We start from the raw sequence: 22586 nt of genomic DNA, 5'->3' as shown, positions 1-22586 counted from the left end.
AAGACTCACTTTCTTGCTTTTAAAATTCACTGTTCCTGTCCGTTTTGTGTCTACAGAGGAACCAGAGATCGACCTAGATGTGGCTCTCAGAACCTCTGTTATAGCTAAAGCTGGCGAGGATGTCCAAGTGTTGATTCCCTTTAAAGGCAGACCTCCACCTACTGTCACCTGGAGAAAAGATGAGAAGAATCTTGGCAGTGATGCCAGATACAACATTCAAAATACTGATTCGTCTTCGTTGCTCACTATTCCTCAAGTTACTCGCAATGATACAGGAAAATATGTTCTGACAATAGAAAATGGGGTGGGTCAACCTAAGTCTTCAACTGTGAGTGTTAAAGTGCTCGATACACCAGCCGCCTGCCAGAAACTACAGGTTAAACATGTTTCTCTAGGCACAGTCACTTTGCTCTGGGATCCCCCACTCATTGATGGAGGATCTCCCATAATTAATTACGTTATTGAAAAGAGAGATGCCACCAAGAGAACATGGACTGCTGTGTCACACAAATGTTCCAGTACAACCTTTAAGGTAACAGATTTGTCAGAGAAAACACCATTCTTCTTCAGAGTTCTTGCAGAAAATGAAATTGGAATCGGGGAACCCTGTGAAACCACAGAGCCAGTGAAGGCTGCTGAAGTACCCGCACCTATTCGCGATCTCTCAATGAAAGACTCAACAAAGACATCTGTTATCCTGAACTGGACCAAACCTGACTTTGATGGTGGGAGTGTCATCACAGACTATGTTGTGGAAAGGAAAGGGAAAGGCGAACAGGCATGGTCCCACGCCGGCATAAGCAAGACATGCGAAATCGAGATAGGCCAACTTAGAGAACAGTCAGTCCTGGAATTCAGGGTGTTTGCTAAAAATGAGAAAGGGCTGAGTGATGCCGTCACTATTGGGCCAATTACAGTGAAAGAACTTGTAATCACACCTGAGGTCGACCTGTCAGAAATCCCTGGGGCACAAATCTCAGTGAGAATTGGGCATAATGTACACCTTGAACTACCTTATAAAGGAAAACCCAAACCATCTATCAGTTGGCTAAAAGATGGTTTGCCACTGAAAGAGAGTGAATATGTTCGCTTCAGTAAAACTGAAAACAAAATAACCTTGAATATTAAGAATGTCAAGAAGGAACATGGAGGAAAATACACTGTTATTCTTGATAATGCAGCGTGTAGAAATTCTTTCCCCATTACAGTCATCACCCTCGGCCCACCATCCAAGCCCAAAGGACCCATTCGATTTGATGAAATTAAAGCTGACAGTGCCATCATGTCATGGGATGTACCTGACGATGATGGAGGCGGAGAAATCACTTGTTACAGCATCGAGAAGCGGGAAGCTTCACAAACTAACTGGAAGATGGTATGTTCAAGTGTTGCCAGGACCACTTTCAAAGTTCCTAATCTGGTCAAAGATGCTGAATACCAGTTTAGAGTTAGGGCAGAAAACAGATATGGAGTCAGCGAACCACTTGTCTCAAGCATTATTGTGGCAAAACACCAGTTCAGGATTCCTGGGCCCCCAGGAAAGCCAGTTATATACAATGTGACTTCTGATGGCATGTCACTAACTTGGGATGCACCAGTTTATGATGGCGGTTCCGAAGTTACTGGATTCCATGTGGAAAAGAAAGAAAGAAATAGCATCCTCTGGCAAAGAGTGAACACATCACCAATATCTGGAAGAGAATACAGAGCTACTGGACTAATAGAAGGCCTGGATTACCAATTCCGTGTGTACGCTGAAAATTCTGCTGGCCTAAGCTCACCAAGTGACCCAAGCAAATTTACCTTAGCTGTTTCCCCAGTGGGTAAGTAACTATTATTCAAATATATTTAATTAAGCAATCAAATGCATTAATACAAGTAAAATCAAACACTGCTTTCTTTCCATGTGTTACCTTCTTCCTATCTTCTTGTGACTAGACAACTGGTGAGGTAAAGCAAGAGGAATAATTTTAAGTCAGTCTAATAAAGTAATTTAAAGTTCTTTTTAGACTAAGAAGCAGAAAGTTAAAATTAATGAATAAAATGTGTTGGGGAAATTATTCATGTAATTTTTCTTCTCTTGAGTAAGAACTGGTTACAGATATAATGAGGCACTTAACTTCCTTATAATTTTTCAGACCCACCTGGCACTCCTGACTACATTGATGTCACCCGGGAAACCATCACTCTTAAATGGAACCCACCACTGCGTGACGGAGGCAGTAAGATTGTGGCCTACAGCATTGAGAAACGGCAAGGGGAAGATCGCTGGGTTAGATGCAACTTCACCGATGTCAGTGAATGTCAGTACACAGTTACAGGGCTTAGTCCTGGAGATCGGTACGAGTTCAGAATAATTGCAAGAAATGCTGTTGGAACCATTAGCCCACCCTCACAGTCTTCTGGCATTATTATGACAAGAGATGAAAATGGTAAGCATTTACAACACTTTCAGTGTCACTAAGAGTGTTTTACACTTTCAAAAAAAAATAGTTTTGGCCCCTGGTTTATAAAAGGAGAACAGAAACATCATTTCATAGAGATTACCCAAGAATGTTACATAAATGAATTAGGTATTTCCTCCCTTTTAAATGAAGAGAAGAAAAACCATAACTGAAATCAGTGCTTTTTACAATGTCTATTATTTCATTCATTCCCATATAAAGATCATGCAAGTGATCTAGCTTTGTAATTTTAGCCACTTATAATAATTGAAAAAGAGCCCCAAGAAGAGGTGTCTATCTGTACTGGAGTTATTAAAATACAACATATAACCAACCACACAGTAATCGCCTTGCTTTAGGTACAGCCAAAGGCCTCTTGCACGAACCTGTTTGAACATGCAGCCCTATCTGGAAGTAAATGACCTGTAAAGGTTTCATTTATAATGATGGGAAGATATTTGACCCCATAATCTAAATGTCATTATCAGTCCTACTTTTAAAATAGTCTGGTAGCACAGAATTCATTGCCTTGCCAGACTTTATGATGAAAAATATGCTGCTGTATGTCTTTATAAAGCAACGATAACATGCAGTATCTCCATTTCTTTTATAGTTCCACCCACAGTAGAGTTTGGCCCTGAGTACTTCGATGGTCTCATTATTAAGTCTGGAGAGAGCCTTAGAATTAAAGCTTTGGTTCAAGGAAGACCAGTACCTCGAGTAACTTGGTTCAAAGATGGAGTCGAAATAGAAAAGAGGATGAATATGGAAATAACTGACGTCCTTGGATCCACCAGCCTCTTTGTTAGAGACGCTAATCGGGACCATCGTGGCGTATATACAGTGGAAGCCAAAAATGTATCTGGCTCCACAAAAGCAGAAATTACAGTGAAAGTGCAAGGTAGTTTTAAAATAATTTATTAATGTTACAATTTATGAGACTAAGATTAAGGACATACCTAATTGTATTTTAATGAAGAGGAAAAAGAAACTAACTCTTAACACTTTTTCTTACAGATACACCAGGAAAAGTAGTTGGGCCCATAAGATTCACCAATATTACTGGTGAGAAGATGACCCTGTGGTGGGATGCACCACTCAATGACGGCTGTGCTCCAGTCACCCACTACATCATTGAAAAAAGGGAAACAAGCAGACTTGCTTGGGCATTGATTGAAGATAAATGTGAAGCCCACAGTTACACTGCCATTAAATTAATAAATGGCAACGAATACCAATTCCGTGTTTCTGCAGTTAACAAGTTTGGTGTTGGCAGGCCACTTGACTCTGACCCGGTGGTTGCCCAAATACAATACAGTAAGTTTCCATTTTTACTAAATGGTACTCTGTCATAATACCAACTTCCCAAGCAAATGTGTCTAACTGTCTTGAGTTTTTCCCCCTCTTTTGCAGCTGTTCCCGATGCCCCCGGCACTCCAGAACCTAGCAACGTAACAGGCAACAGCATTACATTGACATGGGCAAGACCAGAATCAGATGGTGGCAATGAGATTCAACACTACATCCTTGAAAGGAGAGAAAAGAAAAGCACAAGATGGGTGAAAGTGATCAGCAAACGACCCATCTCCGAGACGAGATACAAAGTCACTGGTCTGACAGAAGGCAACGAATACGAATTCCATGTCATGGCTGAAAACGCGGCAGGAGTAGGACCTGCAAGTGGTATCTCAAGACTCATTAAATGTAGAGAGCCTGTGAACCCACCCAGTGCTCCCACCGTGGTCAAAGTGACAGACACATCAAAGACAACTGTGAGCTTAGAATGGTCCAGACCAGTCTTTGATGGTGGCCTGGAAATAATTGGGTACATCATAGAAATGTGCAAAGCTGACTTAGGAGACTGGCACAAGGTGAACACCGAGGCCTGCGTGAAAACAAGATACACAGTTACTGATCTACAAGCAGGTGAAGAATACAAGTTCCGGGTTAGTGCTGTCAATGGTGCTGGGAAAGGAGACAGCTGTGAAGTGACTGGCACAATTAAAGCCATTGACCGATTAACAGCTCCGGAGTTAGACATCGATGCAAACTTCAAGCAGACTCACATTGTTAGAGCTGGGGCCAGTATTCGCCTCTTCATTGCCTTCCAGGGTAGACCTACTCCCACAGCTGTGTGGAGCAAGCCGGACTCTAACCTTAGCATTCGGGCTGATATCCACACGACAGACTCTTTCAGCACCCTCACTATAGAAAACTGCAACAGAAATGATGCGGGGAAATACACCCTTACTGTGGAAAACAACAGTGGTAGTAAGTCCATCACATTCACTGTCAAGGTGCTAGACTCTCCAGGACCACCTGGTCCAATTACCTTCAAGGACGTGACCCGGGGATCTGTCACACTCATGTGGGATGCTCCTCTCCTTGACGGCGGTGCCCGAATCCATCACTACGTGGTCGAGAAACGAGAAGCAAGTCGCCGCAGCTGGCAGGTTATCAGTGAAAAATGTACTCGCCAGATCCTCAAGGTCAGTGACCTGGCAGAAGGCGTTCCATACTATTTCCGTGTTTCTGCAGAAAATGAGTATGGTATTGGTGAACCCTATGAAATGCCAGAACCCATTGTGGCCACAGAACAGCCTGCTCCACCTAGGAGACTTGATGTTGTCGACACCAGCAAATCCTCTGCAGTCTTAGCTTGGCTTAAACCTGATCATGATGGAGGCAGCCGGATCACTGGCTACCTTCTTGAAATGAGACAAAAAGGTTCTGACTTCTGGGTTGCAGCTGGTCACACCAAACAGCTGACTTTCACAGTTGAGCACCTGTTGGAGAACACTGAATATGAATTCCGGGTGAAGGCCAAGAATGACGCTGGCTATAGTGAACCCAGGGAAGCCTTCTCATCTGTCATCATCAAGGAGCCTCAAATCGAGCCTACGGCAGATCTCACTGGAATCACCAATCAGCTCATAACTTGCAAAGCAGGAAGCACATTTACCATCGATGTGCCAATCAGTGGTCGTCCTGCACCCAAAGTAACATGGAAACTGGAAGAAATGAGACTTAAGGAGACTGATCGAATGAGTATCACAACAACAAAAGACAGGACCACCCTGACTGTAAAGGATAGCATGAGAGGTGACTCTGGCAGATACTTCTTGACCCTGGAAAACACGGCTGGTGTTAAAACATTTACTGTCACAGTTGTGGTCATTGGAAGACCAGGTCCAGTGACTGGCCCCATCAAAGTCTCATCTGTGTCGGCTGAATCATGTGTCCTGTCATGGGAAGAACCTAAAGATGATGGAGGCACCGAAATTACTAATTATATAGTTGAAAAGCGTGAGTCAGGTACAACAGCTTGGCAGCTCATCAATTCCAGTGTCAAGCGCACTCAGATTAAAGTCACTCATCTCACAAAATACATGGAATATTCCTTCCGTGTCAGTTCAGAGAACAGATTTGGTGTCAGCAAGCCTGTAGAATCAGCACCAATAGTTGCTGAGCATCCATTCGGTAAGAAAAATTAAAATCATACTTCAAAGTCTCATTTATTAAATATTTCCACTGAATTTTGTAAAACCATATTCACATTTGATGCCTTTGTTTATATTCAGTCCCACCAAGTGCTCCTACCAGACCTGAAGTGTACTATGTGTCTGCCAATGCCATGTCAATTCGCTGGGAAGAACCCTACCACGACGGTGGCAGTAAAATCATTGGCTACTGGGTTGAAAAGAAAGAACGTAACACCATCCTTTGGGTGAAGGAAAACAAAGTGCCGTGTTTGGAGTGCAACTATAAAGTGACTGGTTTAGTCGAAGGGCTGGAATACCAGTTCAGAACCTATGCACTCAATGCTGCTGGTGTTAGCAAGGCCAGTGAAGCTTCAAGACCTATCATGGCTCAAAACCCAGTTGGTATGTAGATAAAAATCAGGGGTTTGCATTTGTCTTTTGCTATAATTGGTAAACTCAGAACTCGGTTATAATTTTAACCTTATTTTTCATCTCTTCTAGATGCACCAGGCAGACCAGAAGTGACAGATGTCACACGATCCACAGTATCACTGATTTGGTCTGCCCCGGTGTACGATGGAGGCAGCAAAGTTGTGGGCTACATCATAGAGCGTAAGCCAGTCAGCGAGGTTGGAGATGGCCGCTGGCTGAAGTGTAACTATACCATTGTGTCTGACAATTTCTTCACCGTGACTGCTCTCAGTGAAGGAGACACTTATGAATTCCGTGTGTTGGCCAAGAATGCAGCAGGTGTAATTAGCAAAGGGTCAGAATCCACAGGCCCCATCACTTGCCGAGATGAATATGGTAAGAAATAGTCAACGTTCTCCTTTAAATTATCACAATTTATGTGGGAGTAAACTCAGATATTCATTCATATCTCTTTTGCGTATTGACAGCTCCACCCAAAGCCGAACTGGATGCCCGATTACAGGGTGACCTGGTGACCATCAGAGCAGGTTCAGATCTTGTTCTTGACGCCGCAGTTGGTGGCAAACCTGAACCCAAAATTATCTGGACCAAAGGAGATAAAGAATTAGATGTCTGTGAAAAAATCTCTATGCAGTACACTGGTAAACGAGCCACTGCTGTGATCAAGTTCTGTGACAGGAGTGACAGTGGAAAATATACCTTAACGGTGAAGAATGCCAGTGGGACCAAGGCCGTGTCTGTCATGGTCAAAGTACTTGGTAAGCATGGTACCAGTTCTTGAACTGTTACAGCATGTTCTCAGGTGAATGGAAAGAATGGTCTTCATCGAGGCTTATCACACATCTGTTTCAGATTCCCCTGGCCCCTGTGGAAACCTCACTGTCAGCAGAATAACCGAGGAGAAATGCACTTTAGCCTGGAGCCTTCCTCAGGAAGATGGAGGAGCAGAAATAACTCACTACATCGTAGAGCGCCGTGAGACTAGCAGGCTCAACTGGGTGATCGTGGAAGGCGAATGCCCCACTCTATCCTATGTAGTTACCAGACTCATCAAGAACAACGAGTACACATTCCGAGTGAGGGCAGTAAACAAATATGGCCCTGGTGTGCCTGCTGAATCAGAGCCAATTGTAGCCAGAAACTCATTCAGTGAGTATTAACACTTTTAAACACTTTGGTGACCAAAACATAATAGGATCAGGAAGGGGGGAGGGGGGAAAGGGCATTCATGATAATAGTGATTGTGTTCAATTCTGATCATTATCCTTATTTCCATACAATACAAACAGCTATTCCATCACAACCTGGCATCCCTGAAGAAGTCGGGGCTGGCAAAGAGCACATCATTATCCAGTGGACAAAACCTGAATCTGATGGTGGCAACGACATCAGCAACTACCTAGTAGACAAACGTGAGAAGAAGAGCCTGCGATGGACACGTGTCAACAAGGACTATGTGGTATATGACACCAGGCTGAAGGTGACCAGCCTGATGGAAGGTTGTGACTACCAGTTCCGAGTCACGGCAGTGAATGCTGCTGGGAACAGTGAACCCAGCGAAGCTTCCAACTTCATTACATGCAAAGAACCATCATGTGAGTTCTAAGAATCATACGTTAACCTAATGCCCATCGAAACCATTGACAAATAATTGTCCAACATGCCATTCCAAAGAGCTTGTAAAATTTATGAAATGTACATGCCTAGAAAAGTGTATGTTAGTCTAAGTATATCTTAGATACAGGCTAGACAGAGAACCCTGTACTTCTGTTGGTAAGTTAGCATTAGTGTTGCTAATAAATTATTAGCTAAATTATCAGTCTTGATAAATTATTGCAGCATTTTTTCCAATTTGTGTAAAAGAAATTAGTCTGCTATCAATATGAAAAATGTTTTGTAAATCTTTGTAAGAGTGCATTATAGTGGAAACTACTGAAAAGAAAAAAGTCCCTTTTGAAAAGAGGCCCAAGAGGAGTATAAAATTTTTTAATATTTAATAAGTTACTCATAAAATAATTGTTATGAGAGCTTCAAAACTAAGAGACAAATCCTTTTACAGAGGTTGAGCCCAAGAGCTCAAAGTAATAATTCATTGGGACTGAATGGAGGGATGAGGAAACAGATTCCTGTATTCAATAGAAACATAGAGGTGACAAATGATATAAACCCAGTGAAAGAGAGCAACTAAAGAAAGTCCCCACAAACAACTAAGCCCACTGTTTAACCTAAGAGAGAATACAATCAGCTAGCCAAAGTACTAGGGAAGAAACATGTAACTTCCTGAAGCAATCTGATTATTAAAATAATGTTAGTGATTATGCGGCATATATAGCTGTCCTGTAATATCAGAAAAGCCCAGTTACAAAGCTGGTCTCGCTGAATATGAACAAAGGGCAATAATGCCTGTGTGAATCTAGAAAACCAAAATTACAATTCTCAAAGTTTCCTTGTTTGTATAATATCTACATCCCACTTCTTAAATTCCACAGATACCCCTGGACCACCTTCTGCTCCAAGAATTGTGGATACCACCAAGCGCAGCATTAGTTTGGCATGGACCAAGCCCATGTATGACGGTGGTGCTGACATCATTGGATATGTTCTTGAAATGCAAGAGAAGGACACCGATCAGTGGTACCGAGTACATACCAATGCCACGATAAGAAATACTGAATTCACCGTGCCAGACCTTAAAATGGGCCAGAAATATTCCTTCCGAGTTGCAGCTGTGAACGTGAAGGGTATGAGTGAATACAGCGAAACAATTGCTGAAATTGAGCCGGTGGAAAGACTAGGTATTTATAATGAAAGCTTTTAAATGAATTAATTTCTCATTCTACCTGTTCATGAATTAATTAAATTTTGATATTTACTTTCTAGAAATACCAGATCTTGAGCTTGCAGATGATCTAAAGAAGACTGTGACCCTCAGAGCTGGGGCCACGTTGCGCCTAATGGTGTCTGTATCTGGAAGACCACCTCCCGTCATCACATGGAGCAAAAAGGGGATTGACCTTGCAAACCGGGCAATTATTGACAACACTGAGAGCTATTCTTTACTTATTGTGGACAAAGTTAATCGATATGATGCTGGAAAATATACAATTGAAGCAGAAAATCAATCTGGCAAGAAATCAGCAACAGTCCTTGTTAAAGTATATGGTAAGTCTTAACATTGAGCACACGGTGAGTAGAGTCTCCAAAAAGGCTCTTTGACTATGATTGATCACTTCTTTAGAGAAGACTTGTGTTGATTATATTTTCCTTTCCCCAACCCCAAATTTATCAACCAATCAGGCAAAGAGGAAATATGGATCTTTTATTCTATTTTTTTAGATACTCCTGGTCCTTGTCCATCAGTGAAAGTTAAGGAAGTTTCAAGAGATTCTGTGACTATTACTTGGGAAATTCCCACAATTGATGGTGGTGCTCCAGTCAACAACTACATCATTGAGAAACGTGAAGCTGCCATGAGAGCATTCAAAACAGTCACTACCAAGTGCAGCAAGACACTTTACCGCATTTCTGGACTTGTAGAAGGAACCATGTACTATTTCAGAGTCCTGCCAGAAAACATTTATGGTATTGGAGAACCTTGCGAAACATCTGATGCAGTCCTAGTCTCAGAAGTGCCATTGGTGCCTACAAAGCTAGAGGTGGTTGATGTCACCAAATCCACTGTCACTCTCGCCTGGGAAAAACCACTCTATGATGGTGGTAGCCGACTCACTGGATATGTTCTTGAGGCCTGCAGAGCTGGCACAGAGAGATGGATGAAGGTCGTCACCCTAAAGCCCACGGTGCTAGAGCATACTGTTATTTCCTTAAATGAAGGTGAACAGTATCTATTCAGAGTGAGGGCACAAAATGAGAAAGGTGTGTCAGAACCAAGAGAGATCGTCACAGCTGTGACTGTACAAGATCTCAGGGGTATGTACTAAGTAGCCAAAAAATAACAATAGTAAAATAAAATGAAAACATTCAGAATCAATAACACTTTATTGTTAGAAATAATGCCTAAAACTAAATGCCTAATTTCTCTCTCCTAGTGTTGCCAACAATTGATCTTTCTACAATGCCGCAAAAGACCATCCATGTCCCTGCTGGCAGACCCATAGAGCTGGTGATTCCTATTGCTGGGCGTCCACCTCCTACTGCTTCCTGGTTCTTTGCTGGTTCTAAACTGAGAGAATCAGAGCGTGTCACAGTTGAAACGCACACTAAAGTAACCAAATTAACCATCCGTGAAACTACCATAAGAGATACTGGAGAGTATACACTTGAATTAAAGAATGTTACTGGAACTACTTCAGAGACCATTAAAGTTATCATTCTTGGTAAGAATGTGTGACAAAGATACAAGAAAGTTGTTGATGTTCAGTCACCCCATTTTGATTTGAAGTGAAAATTAATTTCCTGGATTTCTTTTTCTTTTTAGACAAGCCTGGTCCACCAACTGGGCCCATCAAAATTGATGAAATTGATGCTACATCAGTTACCATTTCCTGGGAACCCCCTGAATTGGATGGTGGTGCTCCATTGAGCGGCTACGTAGTGGAACAACGCGATGCTCACCGTCCAGGATGGCTGCCAGTTTCTGAATCAGTGACTAGACCAACATTTAAATTTACCAGACTCACTGAAGGAAATGAGTATGTGTTCCGGGTGGCTGCAACAAACCGCTTCGGGATTGGCTCTTACTTGCAGTCTGAGGTCATAGAGTGCCGCAGCAGCATCAGTAAGTCCTGGCAGCCTTCTACCACTCTCCCTGACTCTGATTATGAATGTTAACAAACAAGAATTGGTTTTCAGTGTGCCCTGATGAGATGAAAACTGGCTCATAAAATTAACTCCAGGATCTAAGGTTTCTAAGCCTCCTTTTAACATGATTTCTTTTTTAAATGTCTTCATTCTTATAAAAGAGAAGAGGGGAATTAGAAAAGGAGCATGGAAAAAGGAAGAAATGGAGGAAGAGAAGTAAGACAGAACCATCAAGCTGTTATAATAAGAAAAAATAGAGTGCCTGCATAAAGTTTATAAATTGAAGAAAATGAGGAACAGAAAAAAAGTACAAAAGTGAAAGCATTGGGGAAAATATTCACAAGTGTTTCTAATATACCATTTAAAATGCCAAAACATGAATAAAATGAGTCTTTAATTTATTCTCAATGCCATGTTGTGTTTACCTCTGTCTTTCTGTAGGCATTCCTGGACCCCCAGAAACATTACAGGTATTTGATGTCTCCCGTGATGGCATGACACTTACTTGGTATCCACCTGAAGATGATGGCGGCTCCCAAGTGACTGGATATATCGTGGAACGGAAAGAAGTGAGAGCAGATCGATGGGTCCGTGTAAATAAAGTACCAGTAACAATGACACGGTACCGCTCCACTGGCCTTATTGAAGGCTTAGAATATGAACACCGTGTCACCGCCATTAATGCAAGAGGGACTGGAAAACCAAGTCGTCCTTCCAAACCCATCGTTGCCATGGATCCGATCGGTAAATAACATTTTGTATAAGTCAAGCTTATTGAGATAGAATTTATATGTAGTAAAATTCATCCTTCTGAAGCATGTAATTCTATGAGTTCTGAAAAATGTGCTGTTTTGGAATCACCACCATAATTAAACTACAGGAAACAGAATACAAAGATTTAGAAAACAAAAAATAGTCTAATGCTAACAGTCCATACATCAACAACTCAACTGAATGTGTTAGACGGCATGGCTAATTTTCAGTTTTGCAGCAACTTTAACAAGTATGTTTTTGTTTTATTCTTCTTCCCAGCTCCACCAGGAAAGCCACAAAATCCAAGAGTAACTGATACAACAAGGACATCGGTCTCCCTAGCCTGGAGTGTTCCAGAAGATGAAGGAGGATCTAAGGTTACAGGGTACTTGATTGAGATGCAAAAAGTAGATCAACATGAATGGACCAAATGCAATACCACCCCAACCAAGATTCGGGAGTATACTCTAACACACCTACCTCAGGGCGCTGAATACAGATTCCGTGTCCTAGCTTGTAATGCTGGTGGACCTGGGGAGCCTGCTGAGGTACCAGGAACTGTCAAAGTTACGGAGATGCTTGGTAAGACATGTGATCATTTACTTTCTGCTACTCCTACCTTAAGACTTATTGCCTAACCCTCTCATATTTAAAAAAAAAAAATCTAAATTATAACCTTACCTTTTTCCCCAGAATATCCCGACTATGAACTTGATGAAAGATACCAGGAAGGTGTCTTTGTAAGACAAGGTGGAGTCATCAGACTTACCATACCAATCAAAGGAAAACCATTCCCAATATGTAAATGGACCAAGGAAGGCCAGGATGTTAGTAGGCGCGCCATGATTGCAACATCTGAAACACACACTGAACTTGTGATCAAGGAAGCAGTCAGGGAAGATTCTGGAACTTATGACTTGGTTCTGGAAAACAAATGTGGCAAGAAGACTGTTTACATCAAGGTCAAGGTGATAGGAAGTCCCAACACTCCAGAAGGGCCATTAGAATATGACGACATTCAAGCCCGCTCTGTAAGGGTCAGTTGGAGACCTCCTGCTGATGACGGTGGTGCCGACATCTTAGGCTACATCCTTGAAAGAAGAGAAGTACCTAAAGCTGCCTGGTATACCATTGATTCCAGAGTCCGGGGTACATCTCTGGTAGTGAAAGGCCTCAAAGAAAATGTGGAATACCATTTCCGCGTTTCAGCAGAAAACCAATTTGGCATAAGCAAACCCTTGAAATCTGAGGAACCAGTCATACCAAAAACACCACTGAGTAAGTACTTGTTCAACCACAAAATTGTAAAAAATTACTTCAGTATTCTTGTTTTTAAAATGAAAGCCATCAGTTTCCACGATTTGGGACACTCTGTGACAGGTATGGGTTTTCCACTTTATTTATAGATCCTCCAGAACCTCCAAGCAATCCTCCCGAAGTACTCGATGTGACCAAGAGTTCTGTGAGCTTGTCCTGGTCTCGACCTAAAGATGATGGTGGCTCTCGAGTCACAGGCTACTACATTGAACGCAAGGAAACATCAACTGACAAGTGGGTCAGACACAACAAGACTCAGATAACCACCACAATGTACACTGTCACTGGGCTTGTTCCTGACGCTGAGTATCAGTTCCGCATCATTGCACAGAATGATGTTGGCCTAAGCGAGACCAGCCCTGCTTCTGAACCAGTTGTCTGTAAAGATCCATTTGGTAAGGAGAAAGCCTCCAGGAGGACTAAAAATCAAAGAAGCAAACTATTTTGACTCTTTTTCTCTTATTTCACCTGTAAATCTTATTCTCTTCTCAATTTTCTTAAACTATTTCAGATAAACCAAGCCAACCAGGAGAACTTGAGATTCTTTCAATATCCAAAGACAGTGTCACTCTACAGTGGGAGAAACCTGAATGTGATGGTGGCAAAGAAATCCTTGGATACTGGGTTGAATATAGACAGTCTGGAGACAGTGCTTGGAAGAAGAGCAATAAGGATCGTATCAAGGACAGGCAATTCACAATAGGGGGTTTGCTGGAAGCTACTGAATATGAATTCAGGGTTTTTGCTGAAAATGAGACTGGGCTTAGCAGACCTCGAAGAACAGCTATGTCTATAAAGACTAAACTAACATGTAAGTAGCCTTGAGTTCTCTGCCTATAAATTATAAACTAAACAACATATTAAGACTAACTATTCTTCTATACTAAGTAGAATTTCATCAAGATTTACTGGAGAACAAGTGTTTGGAAACAAATCATTTGCTTTGGCATATGGATACATAGGGAATAGCTAATAAGTTCTCTAAGAAGCCATTCATGGCACATAATGCCAGCAGGAGATGTTAGATGCATGAACTAAAGCACATTCCTGGAGCAAGTTCTCTCTCTAATGCAATGGTTGTTTGTTTTTGTTTTGGGTTTTTTTTTTTAAATACCTCTTAGCAAGATTCAAAGGGTTAACAAATGTACCCAACTCAAGGAACCTAAGAAGGGGCAAGAATACTTAAGGTTTATAGAGAGAATGCATATTTCCCAAAAATCTTTTATCACATTCTTAATGTCCTCCCAATCATAAAACAGTCACTCTACATAACAATATGATGATGGGCTCAATTCATTCATTTTCCACATGACTTTAGCAAAATGACTTCAAAGAATCTTTAAGAATTGAAGTCATATGTAACTGTTAGCATAATAGTGCTACCAGTAGGATAAATTCATTGCTGATGTACAAGGACAAAGGATTATAGATTCAGTAGTAATAATGCATTAATATTATGATTCATCTTCTCCAGCTGGAGAGGCCCCTGGAGTACGCCAAGAAATGAAAGATGTTACCACCAAATTGGGTGAAGCTGCTCAACTCTCATGCCAGATTGTCGGAAGGCCTCTTCCTGACATCAAATGGTACCGATTTGGTAAGGAGCTCATACAAAGCCGGAAATATAAAATGTCTTCAGATGGACGCACACATACTCTGACAGTGATGACAGAGGAACAAGAAGATGAAGGTGTTTATACCTGTATAGCTACCAATGAAGTTGGAGAAACAGAAAGCAGTAGTAAGCTTCTCCTGCAAGCAGCGCCGCAGTTCCATCCTGGTTACCCACTGAAAGAGAAGTATTATGGTGCTGTGGGTTCTACGCTTCGACTTCACGTCATGTACATTGGTCGTCCAGTACCTTCCATGACTTGGTTCCATGGACAGAAACTTTTGCAAAACTCAGAAAACATTACTATTGAAAACACTGAACACTATACTCATCTAGTCATGAAGAATGTCCAGCGTAAGACTCATGCTGGGAAATATAAAGTTCAGCTCAGCAATGTCTTTGGAACAGTTGATGCCATTCTTGATGTAGAAATACAAGGTATTTTGGTTTTGCTTATGGTGATTTTCTGTTTTTTTAAAAAAAATCTTGGGAAATGCACTATGAAAATCACTACAATTATATTTTTCTCCCAACAGATAAACCAGACAAACCTACAGGACCGATTGTGATTGAAGCTCTACTAAAGAACTCTGTAGTCATCAGCTGGAAACCCCCAGCTGATGATGGCGGCTCTTGGATCACCAATTACGTGGTAGAGAAGTGTGAGGCCAAGGAAGGGGCTGAATGGCAATTGGTGTCTTCAGCCATCTCAGTGACAACCTGCAGAATCGTGAACCTCACAGAAAATGCTGGCTATTATTTCCGGGTTTCAGCTCAGAACACCTTTGGCATCAGTGATCCCCTGGAGGTGACCTCAGTTGTGATCATTAAGAGTCCATTTGGTGAGTACAACCTGGACCCTCTTTTCTCTTATCTCATACGCTAACACCTGTCTTTACCAAAAAAAAAATTCTTTTAAAAGGAAATAGCAAAGATTCAGATAAAGAAGAATACCTTTTCTCTCACCTTAATTGAATGTTTGCATATCTAAAAGGGGACGCATATAGTCTAGCTCCATCTTTATAGGGGAGTTTTATTTTTTGACACATTTCTTAGCATAGGTAACTAGTTTCATTTGTCTGAAATAGCTATATTAAATAGAACTTTGGAATCATTCTGTTTTTAAAAATACACTATTAGGGCTGGGGTTGAGGATTAGTGGTAGATTGCTTACCTAGCATGTGTGAGGCACTAGTTTTGATCCTCAGTACCACATAAAAAATAAGTAAATAAAGTAAAATTTAAAAAACAATAAGCTTTTAATAAAGATGCCTGTTTCACCTCATGACTTAAATCTTTTATTTTCTAATAGAAAAACCAAGCGCTCCTGGCAAACCAACCATTACTGCTATCACAAAAGATTCTTGCGTTGTGGCTTGGAAGCCACCTGCCAGTGATGGAGGTGCAAAGATTAGAAATTACTACCTTGAAAAGCGTGAGAAGAAGCAGAATAAATGGATTGCTGTGACAACAGAAGAAATTCGAGAAACGGTCTTTTCAGTGCAAAACCTTATTGAAGGTCTTGAATATGAGTTCCGTGTGAAGTGTGAAAACCTAGGTGGCGAAAGTGAATGGAGTGAAATATCAGAACCTGTCACTCCAAAATCTGATGTCCCCATTCAGGCACCACACTTTAAAGAGGAACTGAGAAATCTAAATGTGAGATATCAGAGCAATGCTACTTTGGTCTGCAAAGTGACTGGTCATCCAAAACCCATTGTAAAATGGTACCGACAAGGCAAAGAAATCATTGCAGATGGATTAAAGTACAGGATTCAAGAATTTAAGGGTGGTTACCACCAGCTCATAATTGCAAGTGTCACCGATGATGATGCCACAGTTTACCAAGTCAGAGCTACCAACCAAGGTGGATCTGTGTCTGGCACAGCCTCCTTGGAAGTGGAAGGTAAACATGAATCAATAAATGTCAATTTAGTGTCTAATAACCTACCTTTAAAATGTTGGGGGGAGTGTTACACTTAATGAGATTACTACATCATATTCTTTTTTTCTTTTATTCTGATACAGTTCCAGCTAAGATACACTTGCCTAAAACTCTTGAAGGCATGGGAGCAGTTCATGCCCTCAGAGGTGAGGTGGTCAGCATCAAGATCCCCTTCAGTGGCAAACCAGACCCTGTGATTACCTGGCAGAAAGGACAGGATCTCATTGACAATAATGGCCACTACCAAGTTATTGTCACAAGATCCTTCACATCACTTGTTTTCCCCAATGGAGTAGAGAGAAAAGATGCTGGTTTCTATGTGGTCTGTGCTAAAAACAGATTTGGAATTGATCAAAAGACAGTTGAACTGGATGTGGCTGATGTTCCTGACCCACCCAGAGGAGTAAAAGTCAGTGATGTCTCACGAGATTCTGTCAACTTAACGTGGACAGAGCCGGCTTCTGATGGTGGCAGCAAAATCACCAACTATATTATTGAAAAATGTGCAACTACTGCAGAAAGGTGGCTTCGGGTAGGACAGGCCCGGGAAACACGTTACACGGTGATCAACTTATTTGGAAAGACAAGTTACCAATTCCGGGTAATAGCCGAAAATAAGTTTGGCCTGAGCAAGCCTTCTGAGCCTTCAGAACCAACCATAACCAAAGAAGATAAGGCCAGAGCTATGAATTATGATGAAGAGGTAGATGAAACCAGGGAAGTTTCCATGACTAAAGCATCTCACTCCAAAACCAAGGAACTCTATGAGAGATATATGATTGCTGAAGATCTTGGACGTGGCGAGTTTGGAATTGTCCACCGCTGTGTTGAAACTTCCTCAAAGAAAACATTCATGGCCAAATTTGTTAAAGTCAAGGGGACTGATCAAGTTTTGGTAAAGAAAGAGATTTCCATTCTAAATATCGCTAGGCACAGAAATATCTTATACCTCCACGAATCATTTGAAAGCATGGAAGAATTAGTTATGATCTTTGAGTTTATATCAGGACTTGACATATTTGAGCGCATTAATACAAGTGCTTTTGAACTCAACGAAAGAGAAATTGTAAGTTACGTTCGCCAAGTCTGTGAAGCACTGGAGTTCTTACACAGTCATAATATTGGACACTTTGACATTAGACCAGAAAACATCATTTACCAAACAAGAAGGAGCTCCACCATTAAAATCATAGAATTTGGTCAAGCTCGTCAGCTGAAGCCAGGGGACAACTTCAGGCTTCTGTTCACTGCCCCTGAATATTATGCACCGGAAGTTCACCACCATGATGTCGTCAGCACAGCCACAGACATGTGGTCACTTGGGACACTGGTATATGTGCTGCTGAGTGGTATCAACCCATTCCTGGCTGAAACTAACCAACAGATAATTGAGAATATCATGAATGCTGAATATACTTTCGATGAAGAAGCATTCAAAGAAATCAGCCTTGAAGCCATGGATTTTGTTGACCGGCTATTAGTGAAAGAGAGAAAATCTCGCATGACAGCAACTGAGGCACTCCAACACCCATGGCTGAAGCAGAAGATCGACAGAGTCAGTACTAAAGTCATTAGAACATTAAAACACCGGCGCTACTACCACACTCTGATCAAGAAAGACCTCAACATGGTTGTGTCAGCAGCCAGGATCTCCTGTGGTGGTGCAATTCGATCTCAGAAGGGAGTGAGCGTTGCTAAAGTTAAAGTAGCATCCATCGAAATAGGCCCGGTTTCTGGGCAGATAATGCATGCAGTTGGTGAAGAAGGAGGATATGTCAAATATGTATGCAAAATTGAAAATTATGATCAGTCTACCCAAGTAAGCTGGTATTTTGGTGTCAGACAGCTGGAGAACAGTGAGAAATATGAAATCACCTATGAAGATGGAGTGGCCACCATGTATATCAAAGACATTACCAAATTCGACGATGGTACCTACAGATGCAAAGTCGTCAACGACTATGGTGAAGACAGTTCTTATGCAGAGCTGTTTGTTAAAGGTGTGAGAGAAGTTTATGACTATTACTGCCGTAGAACCATGAAGAAAATTAAGCGCAGAACAGATACCATGAGACTCCTAGAAAGACCACCAGAATTTACCCTGCCTCTCTATAACAAGACGGCTTACGTGGGTGAAAATGTCCGGTTTGGAGTAACTATAACTGTCCACCCAGAGCCTCGTGTAACATGGTATAAATCGGGTCAGAAGATCAAACCAGGTGATGATGACAAGAAGTACACGTTTGAGTCTGACAAAGGTCTTTACCAATTAACAATCAACAGTGTCACTACAGACGATGATGCCGAGTATACGGTTGTGGCAAGGAACAAATACGGTGAAGACAGCTGTAAAGCAAAGCTGACGGTAACCCTACACCCACCTCCAACAGACACAACCCTAAGACCCATGTTCAAACGGCTACTGGCCAATGCAGAATGCCAGGAAGGCCAAAGTGTCTGCTTTGAGATCCGAGTGTCAGGCATTCCTCCACCAACATTAAAATGGGAGAAAGACGGTCAGCCACTGTCCCTTGGGCCTCACATTGAAATCGTCCATGAAGGCTTGGATTATTATGCTTTGCACATCAGAGATACTTTGCCTGAAGACACCGGTTACTATCGAGTCACAGCCACAAACACAGCTGGGTCCACCAGCTGCCAGGCTCACTTACAAGTGGAACGTTTGAGATACGTCAAACAGGAGTTCCAGAGTAAGGAGGAACGGGAACGCCACGTCCAAAGACAGATTGACAAGACACTCAGAATGGCTGAGATTCTTTCTGGAACTGAAACTGTGGCCCTGACACAGGTAGCCCAAGAGGCTCTGAGAGAAGCGGCTATCCTTTATAAACCAGCCGTGAGCACCAAGACTGTAAAAGGTGAATTCCGACTTGAGACGGAAGAAAAGAAGGAGGAGAGAAAACTCCGCATGCCTTATGAAGTACCAGAGCCACGCAAGTACAAACAGACCACCATAGAGGAAGACCAACGCATCAAGCAGTTCGTGCCCATGTCTGACATGAAATGGTATAAAAAGATCCGTGATCAGTATGAGATGCCTGGGAAACTGGACAGAGTGGTACAGAAAAGACCCAAGCGCATTCGCCTTTCCAGATGGGAACAGTTCTACGTGATGCCCCTCCCGCGCATTACAGATCAATACAGACCCAAGTGGCGCATTCCCAAGCTGTCCCAGGATGACCTGGAGATGGTCAGGCCAGCCCGCCGACGCACACCCTCTCCAGAATATGACTTTTATTACAGACGCAGGAGACGCTCTCTGGGTGACATCTCCGATGAAGAGCTGCTGCTCCCCATTGATGACTACCTGGCAATGAAAAGGACAGAGGAGGAGCGGCTGCGTCTGGAGGAGGAGCTTGAGCTGGGTTTCTCCGCTTCGCCCCCCAGCCGAAGCCCTCCACGTTTTGAGCTTTCTAGCCTCCGTTACTCTTCGCCACAAGCTCACGTCAAGGTGGAGGAATCGAGAAAAGACTTCAGATATTCGACCTACCACATCCCTACCAGGGCTGAAACGAGTACGAGTTATGCAGAGCTGCGGGAACGGCACGCCCGGGCCTCGTACAGACAGCCCAAGCAGCTGCAGAGGATCATGGCCGAGAGGGAGGACGAAGAGCTGCTCCGCCCGGTCACTACCACCCAGCGTCTCTCGGAATACAAGAGCGAGCTTGACCACATGTCCAAGGAAGAAAAGTCTAAAAAGAAATCAAGACGACAGAGAGAAGTGACCGAAATAACAGAGATTGAGGAAGAATACGAAATCTCAAGACGTGCTCAGAGAGAATCCTCCTCCTCCGCCTCCAGGCTCCTGAGACGGCGGCGCTCCCTGTCACCAACTTACATTGAGCTAATGAGGCCGGTGTCGGAATTGATCCGATCACGTCCACCACCAGCTGAGGAATACGAAGAGGACTTGGAAAGAAGATCTCCTACTCCAGAGAGAACTCGTCCACGTTCCCCCAGTCCTGTGTCTAGTGAGAGGTCACTCTCAAGATTTGAGAGGTCTGCCAGATTCGATATCTTTTCCAGGTATGAGTCCATGAAAGCCGCTTTAAAGACTCAGAAGACATCGGAGAGGAAGTATGAAGTCCTGAGTCAGCAGCCTTTCACACTGGACCACGCCCCTCGAATCACACTGAGAATGCGCTCCCATAGGGTGCCCTGTGGCCAAAATACTCGCTTCATCTTAAACGTTCAGTCGAAGCCAACTGCCGAGGTTAAATGGTACCACAACGGTGTGGAGCTCCAAGAGAGCAGTAAGATTCATTACACCAACACAAGTGGAGTCCTGACGCTGGAGATTCTGGACTGCCACAGTGATGACAGCGGAACCTACCGCGCTGTATGCACCAACTACAAAGGAGAAGCTTCTGACTATGCAACCTTGGATGTAACAGGAGGGGATTATACCACCTATGCATCCCGGCGCAGAGACGAAGAGGTCCCCAGATCAGTTTTCCCTGAGCTGACAAGAACAGAGGCATATGCAGTTTCATCCTTTAAGAAAACATCTGAGATGGAAGCTGCTTCTTCCGTGAGAGAAGTGAAATCACAGATGACAGAGACAAGGGAAAGTCTCTCATCCTATGAACACTATGCTTCTGCAGAAATGAAAAGCACTGCATTAGAAGAAAAGTCACTGGAAGAAAAATCCACAACCAGAAAGATCAAGACAACACTGGCAGCGAGAATTCTAACAAAGCCTCGGTCCATAACTGTGTACGAAGGCGAGTCTGCCAGGTTTTCTTGCGATACAGATGGTGAACCGGTACCCACTGTGACCTGGCTACGGGGAGGGCAAGTGATAAGTACTTCTGCCCGCCACCAAGTGACCACCGCAAAGTACAAATCGACCTTTGAGATCTCTTCAGTGCAGGCGTCTGATGAAGGCAGCTACAGCGTGCTGGTAGAGAACAGCGAAGGAAAGCAGGAAGCACAGTTTACCTTGACGGTTCAGAAGGCCAGGGTTACAGAAAAGGCTGTGACATCCCCACCCAGGGTCAAATCCCCAGAACCTCGGGTAAAATCTCCAGAAGCAGTGAAGTCTCCCAAACGAGTGAAATCTCCAGAACCAGTGACTTCTCATCCAAAAGCTGTGTCACCTACAGAGACAAAGCCTACACCAACAGAGAAAGTTCAGCAGCTGCCAGTCTCTGCTCCACCAAAGATAACTCGATTCCTGAAAGCAGAAGCTTCTAAAGATGTTGCAAAACTAACCTGCGCAGTTGAAAGTAGTGTATTAAGTGCAAAAGAGGTCACCTGGTACAAAGATGGCAAGAAACTGAAGGAAAACGGGCATTTCCAGTTTCATTATTCAGCCGATGGTACCTACGAACTCAAAATTCATAATCTCACTGAGTCTGACTGTGGGGAATATGTCTGTGAGATTTCTGGGGAAGGTGGAACTTCCAAAACTAACTTCCAGTTTACGGGACAGGCCTTTAAAAGTATCCATGAGCAGGTATCCAGCATATCTGAAACTAAGAAATCAGCTCAGAAAACTGCTGAGTCAACAGAAACCAAGATATCAGCTCAGAAAACTGCTGAGTCAACAGAAACCAAGTTATCAGCTCAGAAAACTACCGAGTCAACAGAAACCAAGAAAACTGAACCAAAAGCTCCTGAACCAATTTCCTCAAAACCAGTAATTGTTACTGGGCTACAGGATACAACCATTTCTTCAGATAGTGTTGCTAAACTTACAGTTAAAGCCACCGGAGAACCGCAGCCAACTGTCACCTGGACAAAGGATGGAAAGGTAACCAGTTCTTAACTGTCCCTTTTTCTTTTTCAAAACTAACCTCTCCCCTCATCCCCACTCA

The 22586-nt window shown here is 42.8% G+C and overlaps 1 protein-coding gene across 1 annotated transcript in view; it reads left to right on the top strand.

The window, feature by feature from the left end:
* Window positions 1-22586, top strand: part of Ttn (titin) — a 263368-nt gene that overhangs the window by 236661 nt on the left and 4121 nt on the right. Inside the window, exons 285-308 of the mRNA XM_078017672.1 lie at window positions 57-1823; window positions 2139-2432; window positions 3058-3345; window positions 3462-3761; window positions 3858-5924; window positions 6026-6328; window positions 6428-6733; window positions 6826-7116; window positions 7211-7507; window positions 7648-7953; window positions 8848-9153; window positions 9239-9520; window positions 9695-10288; window positions 10408-10695; window positions 10797-11096; window positions 11561-11863; window positions 12152-12454; window positions 12566-13150; window positions 13279-13584; window positions 13701-14000; window positions 14664-15239; window positions 15338-15643; window positions 16114-16707; window positions 16830-22522. Of these exons, the coding sequence (XP_077873798.1) occupies window positions 57-1823; window positions 2139-2432; window positions 3058-3345; window positions 3462-3761; window positions 3858-5924; window positions 6026-6328; window positions 6428-6733; window positions 6826-7116; window positions 7211-7507; window positions 7648-7953; window positions 8848-9153; window positions 9239-9520; window positions 9695-10288; window positions 10408-10695; window positions 10797-11096; window positions 11561-11863; window positions 12152-12454; window positions 12566-13150; window positions 13279-13584; window positions 13701-14000; window positions 14664-15239; window positions 15338-15643; window positions 16114-16707; window positions 16830-22522 (16955 nt within the window). The remainder of the gene's footprint in view (window positions 1-56; window positions 1824-2138; window positions 2433-3057; window positions 3346-3461; window positions 3762-3857; window positions 5925-6025; window positions 6329-6427; window positions 6734-6825; window positions 7117-7210; window positions 7508-7647; window positions 7954-8847; window positions 9154-9238; window positions 9521-9694; window positions 10289-10407; window positions 10696-10796; window positions 11097-11560; window positions 11864-12151; window positions 12455-12565; window positions 13151-13278; window positions 13585-13700; window positions 14001-14663; window positions 15240-15337; window positions 15644-16113; window positions 16708-16829; window positions 22523-22586) is intronic.

The sequence above is a fragment of the Ictidomys tridecemlineatus genome, chromosome 7 (assembly GCF_052094955.1).
Source record: "Ictidomys tridecemlineatus isolate mIctTri1 chromosome 7, mIctTri1.hap1, whole genome shotgun sequence".
Taxonomy (NCBI): domain Eukaryota; kingdom Metazoa; phylum Chordata; class Mammalia; order Rodentia; family Sciuridae; genus Ictidomys; species Ictidomys tridecemlineatus.
The sequence above is the reverse complement of the archived record's forward strand: the minus strand, read 5'-3'. Positions and strand labels throughout refer to the sequence as shown.